The 9,966-nt window shown below is 43.9% G+C and overlaps 1 protein-coding gene across 2 annotated transcripts; it reads right to left on the bottom strand.

Annotated features, from left to right (window-relative positions):
* Nucleotides 1-767: 767 nt before the first annotated feature.
* On the bottom strand, nucleotides 768-9,329 carry Ttc32 (tetratricopeptide repeat domain 32). 2 transcript variants are annotated; one of them, XM_057775814.1, is made up of 4 exons: nucleotides 9,128-9,329; nucleotides 4,179-4,345; nucleotides 3,230-3,361; nucleotides 768-1,796 (listed from the first exon to the last, which is right to left on the bottom strand). In XM_057775814.1, the coding sequence occupies exons 1-3, from the start codon at nucleotides 9,265-9,267 to the stop codon at nucleotides 3,234-3,236; spliced, it is 435 nt and encodes a 144-aa protein (XP_057631797.1). In that variant the 5' UTR covers nucleotides 9,268-9,329; the 3' UTR covers nucleotides 768-1,796; nucleotides 3,230-3,233. The 2 variants fall into 2 exon arrangements, with proteins under 2 accessions (XP_057631797.1, XP_057631789.1); XM_057775806.1 differs by having other exon boundaries at nucleotides 768-3,361.
* Nucleotides 9,330-9,966: the final 637 nt, after the last annotated feature.

Below are 9,966 nucleotides of genomic sequence, written 5' to 3'. Positions count from 1 at the left end.
AAAAACTAGTGCAGAAACTCAGAATATAATTCAAACCTCCTAACTATAACTTCAAATGGACAAGTTGAATATGTAAATTATATCCCAATAAGACTGTTTCATAATAATTTAGGAAAAAAGTAAACATTGATTCTATAAGTTTATACACAAACTACTTGTTTACATTGTTTTAGACACTTGTCACTGATTAATTTTTCTATTTGTGACATTGAGCCGGGTATGGTGGTATACAGACAGCTTAGTTCCCACACTTGGGAGACAGAAGTAGGCAGATCTCTGAGTTCGAGGCCAGCCTGGTCTACAAAGCAAGTTCCAAGACAACCAGGGCTACATACACATACATACACACACACATACATACATACACACACACACAGTAGCTTGAAAAACAAAAAGAACAAAAAAAAAGAAAAGAAAGAAGGTGGGATAAAATAGAATGTATAAATTTCCAATTAACCATAACAGAAATGTTTTCTTCATTTCTAATAGCTTTCACTCAGAAGCATTTTAGTTGACAAACTGAAGTCCTTAAGTAAGAGAAAGATTTAACTATGTAAGACTTCGAGTTAAAGTTTCAAAGCATCTAGACTCGGCAGAAAAAGACTAAGTCTTACCACAGTATAAATAGTAAAGTGGTTTGCCCTTAGTGACGGAAATAAAGTATATCATGCCCCCCAAAATATTTCCAACATCTAAAATGGCATGCCGGTAACCCTGTAGGGTAGAGATGCCAGCGAATGCCAGGGAGCCCAGGACCAGGGAGCCCAGGACCAGGGAGCCCAGGACTGCCTAGAAGGAGCAATCAGATCGTGACTGGGGGCTGACTGGGAATTTAGCTTGCTCTGTCCCTGTAGTTTGCTATTGTCAGATCAGTCCATGGGCTTCATTCAGTTCCAGCCTTGGAAGAGAAAAACTGTTCCATGTTTCTCAGCCAGTGTTACAAATAATTTTCTAAACTTGAAAGTAATTGAAATCCACTAATTCCATTTTACTATCCTTTGTGAAACAATTTGTATAATAAACTGCAAGTCCTTTTAGTTTGTTTTTGTTTTGTTTTTTTGTTTTTTGCAGAAGGGGGAATGCAGGGTCATAGTTTAGGCACTTTTCTAGCAGCAGTGAACTGGATTTCGGGGAACTGAAACAATCATGAGAATAAACGACATTTAAACACCCCAGGTATCGCTCGGTCAATGAGAAATGGGCCGTGGATGTGAGAGGCCTAATTCTGGAGAAGATAAACGTGGTAAAATGTTTAGCTACGTTCAGTTTAAAACAAGGGAGACGAAGTGGAGACGAGGGCTGATCCTAAATGTTTTTCTGAGAAATGAAGAAACTTTGAGTGATAAAATGTAGCAAAGCAAATGAAAATGTTTTAACAAGTTTTCTTTTTCATACTACATCTAATTCCAGTCATGAGTAAAAAAGAGAGAGAGCATGAGCCAAGAGAAAATAAAATTGTTTAAGTATTACTTGATTCTCTGGGTGGAATTGTGTTTAGCTCTCCCAAGGTCAGGATAGCTTGCGTTCCTTTATTTTTATTTTTTAACAGAAAAGCCGTTTAAAAAGCGAGCTTTCTGCTTTCATACAACATTATAAATTCTTTTAATGCCCTTCCAAACAGAAATAAATCATTTTGGAAAATGTGAGCGATTGCCAAAATAAAACAACTTTTCATTTCTGGCCTCCGCACCTAATTTCCCCGCGTACTCGTTCACCTGCGGATTCTCCGAGGATTTCGCCGGATGTTGTTTACGAAAGACGAAGAGGGGATTTGCTGTCTCTCCTTCATGAGACGACTTCGAAACAAAGAGAAGAAAAAGAAAAAAATTCCAGTCAAGGGTAATGATAGTGATGGCATCTGAAACCAAGGGAGTTCTGCCGGCTGCGATGCCAGGCAAATGCGCTCCGTCTCTCTCCAATGGGAGCAATTTCCGCCCAGAACAGCTTTCCCACAGCAGCAATAAACCAGTTTGGGAGACCTCAAGTTGAGGGTCTGTATCTTGGAATGCCAAACCACAACAATAAAAACAAAGCTGTGGAAGGGACAGGCTGGCTTCGGCTGGCTTCCTCCAGGCTCTTCCCAGGTCCTGAGAGCCCTGCTGTTTGTTGGCAGAACCCAGAACAGAATCTTGAAGCTTTGGGTTAACGTGTGCTTTGGTCGCTCTGTCGCCTCCCTCTCCTCCCTGCTCATTTCATGAAGACTTTGAGCAGGATTTAGCTTGTACTAAGTATTCGAGAAACGCTGCTGGTGTCAATTATTATACTCATCCAGAGACAGAAACTATATTTGATACTTAAACCTTTGCCCATCTTTCTAATAATTTTTATTAAAAAAAAAAAATCAAGCGCGGAAGAATTGTTTCCAACTGCTCTCTCATAAGCGAGTGCTTATTTTGAAGGCCAGGAGTCCTGTCTCTCGGCCCATTACCATATGTAAAGGGAGTGAGTTCTCAAAGAGGTGTGGAGAGAAAATGAGCAGGGGTGACCCCAGAGGGAAAGAACTGAGACAGGAGAACGTGATACAATTATCTGAAGTCACGGGGAAATGTGAACATGGCCTGGATATGGAGCACGCTAGAGTATTATTTTTACTAGGTGTTACAGTGGCGTGTGGCCATGAAGGATTGTCCTTACGAAAATGCGGGCAGAACTGTTTAGGGATGAAGTACTGTGACGTCAGTATCTCATTCTCAAGTGGGTCAACAAAAAAAACTGTCTCGGTTTTGTCTTATTTTGTTGAGTTTTGTTTGAGGGCTCTATAGCCCAGGCTGGCCTCGAACTCACAGCAATCCTCCTGCCTCAGACTTTGAAGTGAAAGGTTTTGGTTTTAGCTACACAGAAAAAGCAAATGTGGTACATTCACTGGTGAACCTATGTGAGGCATTTGTGTCTGGACTGTATTCTTACCAGCAACCTTTCTCTGGGTAGGAAAAAAAATTAAAAGTTGGGAATACAAATCTGTGGTAAAAATAAAACCTTTAGTAAAAATAATACATATTGATTTAAATATTTTACTATAATAATGTACATTGATATTATTTATTTACTCTATTAAAAGATCTATCCAACATGGTCTCTCCTTGAAATGAATAACTTTGATTAAACATATTATTTTACTTTCACTTCTAAAATGCAGCTTCTTAAATATAATCAAAAGTGTTCCACGTGTATCTTAGTTGAGATTTAAGGATCATGAGTTAAAATTTCAATAAATTAAAAGTTTCAGTACTTTTCTAAGCATTTCTTCTTTGTTTTTCTTCTTTGTCTAAAATAGTCTGTTTGAAGCTCAAGACAGCATCTTGAAACTCAGGATTGAGGTCTAGTGCCTTCTTGAAATCTTCCAAAGCTTCATCAAAATATCCTATGTCAGAATCCCAGAGACAAAAAGAAAAAAAAAAAGTTGAGGATTTCCACAACTGTACAGTGAAGTTTGGATATACAGATTTTCACATTTATGAGCTTTTAAAATTGCCTCTGAAAGGAAGCTGCCTCTCTCAGTGATCTAAGATGGTCTGTCACAGTAATGTGTGCGCTTCTGAACAAGCAAGTCTAAAATCGGCACTGGAGGGTAGGGAAGGGTGCTCAGCACTCGTCTAACAAACATGAGGCCCTGGGATCAACCTCTAACAAAACAAAACACCAAAATCACAGAAAATTAGCGATGGCTTCTATCAGACTTCATAGGTGGGCAGCATATAAACCATCATAAAATTTCCACAAAATTCTATCACCCGTTTTACGTAGCTGCAGTAAAACTGAGAAATAGATTTTCTTTTTCTTTTCAATGGGAAACAAAGCCCCGATAAACCGGATTTTAAGAATTTCACTTTGGACTGTCCCCTGCCTTTCAACTAGAAAGAATCACAGGCACACTTCAACATTACCCTAATTTTTGAGGCTGGGAATGCGCAGGTGCAGAGTAATGGGGTCACCCTTGCTCCTGTGTCCAGGTCCCATTCCCACAGCAGGGCTCCGCTGTGGTCTATGATGCCTAGGAAGTGCCGGAAAACAAAACAAAACCAAAAACCCTCAGGAACGCTTCCCTTGTTCCTTAGCTCTAAACCTAAATTTCACCTAATTGTCAAACTTGATTCCTTCACAAGAATTGATCACTCTGAAGCAACGGAATACAGTCCATGCGAAAAGAAAAAAAAAGGAGGGGGACAAACAAACCTTACCCAGCCTGTAGCGTATCAAGCCCCTGTTGTAATACGGAACTTCAAAGTTGGGCAGGATTTCTATAGCGGATGTGTAGTCGTCCATGGCTTCATAAAAATCAACGCTGAAGTACTTGGTTTGCCCCCTGTTGTTATATGCGGTGGCCAAATCCTCGGGGCTGCAGTTGCTTTAAACAAAAAGTCCACATTAAAAGCACATTGTTCAACTCCCTTCACTTCCACTCCCATGTTCTTTAGGGCACTGTCAAACTTCATAGCCTACAACACACTGTGGAGACGCTGAACCGCCAAGCTGAAGAAGCAAAAGGCGCTTGAGAAAGGGAAATCAATTCCTGTTTAGGGCCATGGGTGACTATCCTGTGGCTACAGCACAACGTGGATTTGAAGTCCGTGCATTTTAGAGTCTTCAAAGCCCCTGGTCATTGCCAACATGTTTTGCCCAATACTAAAATGATTGTTGAACATTTTTAGAGCCCACACTGGAGGGAATAAATGCATCCTATCAAGGAAAGCCCACCAAGGTAGCAGAGTGCTCCAAACGTATCACAGTCAGTTTTAATTTACTCTAAAATGTAAGTCGTCTTCAAACAATGAGATCTGAAATCATTTTCTGCCAATAAAGAAACACTGGTTAAGCAGTGGCTAACCGTCAGTGGAATATTCCACAGTTCTGTCCTTCCCGTGAGAGCCCAGACACTCAGGAGCTGGTGTGGACCTGTGGGAGCAGCCATCAGGTCAAAGTCTCCCCCGCACTACCTACAACAAACTATGTTTACTGCTCTAAGCCAGGGGTATTTCTGTCTTCATTTCTTCCTTCCTCCTTCCTTCCTTTCTTCCTTCCTTCCTTCCTTCCTTTTCTCTTTTTTGCCAAAAGTTGACTGTCAAATTTGAACCAAACAGAGGAACTACACATCAACCCATCTTCTGTTATACCTGCTGGTACAAAGTATAGTCCTCTGAAAATATTGTTAACCGTAGTCATTTAGGTTCTTTTCCTAAAAAAAATATGTATATATAACACATATTATGTGTGTGTGAAGCACACATGGAATGAAGTAAATCCTCTGTGACATCAGTTCTCTCTCCCACCTTCACATGGGCTCCAGGAATCGAACTCAGTTTCCAGGCTGGCACAGCAAGCCCCTATACCTGATGAGCCGTATCGCTGGCCCATCTGCTGTTTCTTGTGACATATCAATCCCTGAGGCCGAGGCTACTGCCACACACAGGGGTCCCTGCAGTTTATTTTGTTTGACTGTTTTGGTTTTTCGGCCTGGAATTCACTTTGTTGAGCCAGCTGGTCTCTGCCTCCCTAGTGCAAAGATGCCCCACCATGCGACATGGTCCTGCAGTGCAGACTTCCTAACAGTGGGAGTGGGAGGAGCTGTTGCAACTTAAGAGACTTCGTTCTGTCAGCTCTGCCTGAGAAAGTCTGAGGGACACAAGGACGCCTCTGATGGCCACTAACACCACCCTTAAAGGATAAAGGACAGAACGGTGTGTCCTCTATCTGTTAGGTCACTAGCTGACCTGATGCTCCCACACTTCAGAAAAAAAAAAAATGCCGCCTCGGGACTTCGGTAAAATTTTCATTATTCATTTGAGGTTCCAAAGCTTTGTTATAAATTCTAATCCTCAGATAATTGCAGAATGTTAAATTTCATTAAAGCAAATTCTAAAATCCTACTTTTCATGAAAGCAGACATTTTGTTTGCAGTCTTAAAGACATGGGCAGGGACTGAAGAGTTGTCTCAACAGTTAAGAGCACTTGTTGCTCTTCCAGAGGACCCAGGTTCGATTCCCAGCAGCCCACATGGTGGCTCACAACCATCTGTAACTTCAGTGCCAGAGAATCTAATGCCCTCTCCTGGCCTCTGTGGGTACTGCATGTACCTGGTACACAGACACATATGTAAGCAAAAGACCCACACGATTTATAAGAAATCATTTTTTAAAGAGAGCAGAAGATGGGCCAACACATTGACTTTTATCGTTATAATACTGATATTTTTTAAAGACAGTATTTCTTTGGGGAATTTATTTATTGTGTGTGTGTATGGTGGGAGGACACACGCCACTGTGTATCTGTAGGGGCTAGGACAGTCCTGCAGAGTGGGTCTCTTTCCAGCTTCACAGGCATTCCACGGTGGGACTCAGGCTTGTATAGCAAGCACTCTTACCCACTGATATCCATGACAGTATTATCTATACTGCATCTACCTAATCTAAGTATGGAATTTTAGCATGCGATAACATTGGACAAGATAATTATTTGAAAAGTTAAATTATGGCTAAAGCTGCACCTTGGCTATTAAAAAAAATGACAAGTCACAGTGAAAAGCAATCAAGGATTATAAACACTATTTAAAAATGATTCAGCCACACAATGTTTTAAAAAATAAATTTAACTTCCCAATGGCATATTAACGAGTTGAACTGACAGACTTCAAGTTTTGAACTCTAAGGAAACTGATTTTACAGACGAGAAACTGGCCAGAGAAAAAGTGCCAGCAATACAGTGATGCTGAGACTAGAACGTGAGCATGCTGAGCTCCTACCTACGCCAGGCAGACATGGGTTCTTGGGCTGAAACCTGCAAAGTGGGAAGAATAACGAGCCCAAGTCGTGTCCACACACCTGTTGCTGCTTCTAAAACTTCCTGAGTGACAACAATAGAAACGAAGTCCCCTGTCTTGGCCAGCCTTTTTGATTGGGGGGGGGATTCTAGCATCTCTGTGTTAATAAAGTGTCAGTGGAGTGCTCTGCTTACATTCATACCCCTCTCCCCCCAAGGCTGGGGGGATGGGGAAGAGAGTCGGAAAAACTGCAAGATCCTGCGGTTGAAACAGCGAAACTGAGATTTCTGCGCATGGCAGGGCCACTGCACTGTGACTCACTCAGACAAGCTGTGGTTGTCTGCACACCATCAAGCTGGTTAACACTCCGGGGGGGGGGGGGGGAGGCACAGTTCCTACCCCAGAAGAAATATAGACCCCTAAGGGAATCAGAGAGGAAAAGGGAGGGAGGGAGGGAGGGAGGGAGGGAGGGAGGGAGGGAGGGAGGGAGGGAGGGAGGGAGGGAGGGAGGGAGGGCGGGCCAGTTTTCTTTAAGGGTATGGCTCCTGATAGGTCGACCAAACTCTTAGATGGCCCACATACCTGAGTAGATGGGCAGGCAGCACAAAAAGGAACCCGATTACCCCTCCCGCCAAAAAAGGTGAAGTAAGAGCAGAGCTCAGTGAAGATTGGGGGGCAGGGTGTGAAGATTATCAGAATACATTGTATGAAATTCTCAAATAATTAATAAAAATACTGTAATTTTTAAAGACATTTCTATTAGATATCCTGTTAATAAAGTGCTAAAATAAGAAAGCAATTTTAGCCTTCTGGCTTAATTCCACGTGAGTCTTAGAAACAAATAAGAATGCCGCCTTCAGTATTAGATCTCACACAAAAGACAACTTTGAATTTTATTAAGAAATCTTCTAGGATGAGCCAGGCATAGTGGCGCACGCCTTTAATCCCAGCACTGTGGGAGGCAGAGACAGGTGGATCTCTGAATTTAGGGCCAGCCTGGTATACAGAGAGAGTTCCAGGACAGCCAGGACTACACAGGGAAATCTTGTCTCAAAAACAAAAACAAAAACAAAAAAAAACCTTCCAAGAGAAATGTGATGTTGCAGGTCACACAAGAATCGAAAAATTGCCCAAGCCGGGCGGTGGTGGCGCACGCCTTTAATCCCAGCACTCGGGAGGCAGGCGGATCTCTGTGAGTTCGAGGCCAGCCTGGTCTACAAGAGCTAGTTCCAGGACAGGAACCAAAAGCTACGGAGAAACCCTGTCTCGAAAAATAAAAAAATAAAAATAAAATTGCCCAACCTATTTCTCTGTGTTCACGTCACCACCCACAAGCACAACAAAGGCTAAGTTTGATATAAGTAATGCTACAGACCCAGGCATCAGCAGAGCAGCTAACGCGCCTGCTAACATCACAAAGAGTAAGACCAGATTTCAAGTGCTTACAGTGGAGGTGTGAACCGGCAGACAGAAAGTTTCTCCTGAGTTGGATCAAGCCTCCAGATTTAACGACCAATTCACAACCAACACAGAGGGACTGGGAGTTAAGAATTCCCTGACAGGTAGATAGATCAGGAAAGGAGCCAGGACAAGCTGGCCAGCTTCCTCCTTACCCTGCTGACCTGAAACAAAAACCTGGCAGCCTAAAAAGGAGGCCTAGTGAGACTTTTCTCCCAGCAGCAGGGCCCCCTGCTGATAGATCTGCTCTTCTCCTACACAAGTTCAAAGCTGGGTCAGGACATGTTTAGGACAAAGTTGAGGACTTTTTCAGCCACCCAGTGTTCAAGCTAACCAACCTCAGTCCCTTAAATCCCCCAGAACACTGAATTTGGGGATTCCTGAAATCCCCCTCCGCTCTGCCTGCCCCATGTTTCCTCATTCCTTGAGATTTTTACTGCCTTTTAATTCTTTAACTGCCAGACAACAGGAACCTAGTCAAGATCCCCTAGATGTCAAAATTTTAGTAGACGAACTTTCACAGACATCTGGCTCAATTCAGGCGCTTAGATGTGTATCTTGGTAAACTTCTCAAACCCAAACATCCAAATGACAGAGAGCTTTACTGGTCAATAAAAATGCCACCGACGGCGAGAAATTCCGTAGAAAGTTATCATGGGGTGCTATAGGCTGTCTTATTAAGAAGCCTTAGCTTCTGAACCCGAACGTTCGCAAAGCTCTCGCCGGGATCATTAGGATGGCGGTGCAGCCGGGCCACCTTCCCGGCCCGGGGACGCCGCTTCCCCTGGCCGTTGGGGAGACCAGCGTCTCCCGGCCCCCGGATGCGCGGTCCCGGCTCAGCGGCGCCGCCGCGGGCTCCGAAGACCGCGTCCGTGCGAGGACCACCCCGCGAGGTCCCCGTCTCGCGATAGTTACCTCCCGCGACTCGCGCACTGGCCAATGAACGCCGAGTACAGCGCCTGCGCCTCGGCAAATTCGCCCCTGGCGAAGCGATCCTGGGCCAGCGCCAGGGCGGCCAGCGTCTCCCGGCTCTCTCGGTCCGGCGGCTCGGCCATGGCCGCCTCGCTCAGGTGGAAGCGGAACCACAGCGGCCCGCACACCGGACTTCATTGGCTAACGGAAGGGCCCCACTATAGAATGAGGAAGTTTGTCCTGTTTGAGGACCCGTCATATCGCGAGATAACTGCCAGCGGCTGGCGAAGCTGGCGGGAAATTAAGAGAATTAAAATCTCAGTGATGTGTGTATACGTACATACATACATACGTAGTACATACTTACAGGCATACGTACATACTAGTTGGATGGGTGGGTACGTAGATGAGTAGGTAGGTAGGTAGGTAGATGATAGAGATTAGATGTAGATGTGTGCATATATATTTATTTGAGGAGCCTGATGCCAGGAAGGGAGGAGATTGGCCCTGAAGTCAGTTCCTATTGTTCTAGAGAGGTTTTTAAGAAAGCACTTACGATACGGTGCTTATGTGCTGATTCTGGGTGAATTAAAAGCTACATATTTAAAACAGTAAGTTCCAAAACTAAAAAGAATGCAGTTAAGTGGAAAAGGTGTGCGGTAGCTTGCATGTCCACCCCACCCCGAGCGGAACAGTGTGCTGATGCGCAGCGCAGTACAGGGAGCTCCACCCTCAGGAATGGACTAGTGCCAGTCATTTAAAAGGCACACTGCTCCACACCTGTTCTTTGTATGGCGTGTACTATGCTATGGTGAGGCAAGAAGGCCTATACATATATGGAC

This window comes from Chionomys nivalis, chromosome 1 (genome assembly GCF_950005125.1).
Source record: "Chionomys nivalis chromosome 1, mChiNiv1.1, whole genome shotgun sequence".
Taxonomy (NCBI): domain Eukaryota; kingdom Metazoa; phylum Chordata; class Mammalia; order Rodentia; family Cricetidae; genus Chionomys; species Chionomys nivalis.
This window is presented reverse-complemented; position numbering and strand designations above follow the sequence as displayed.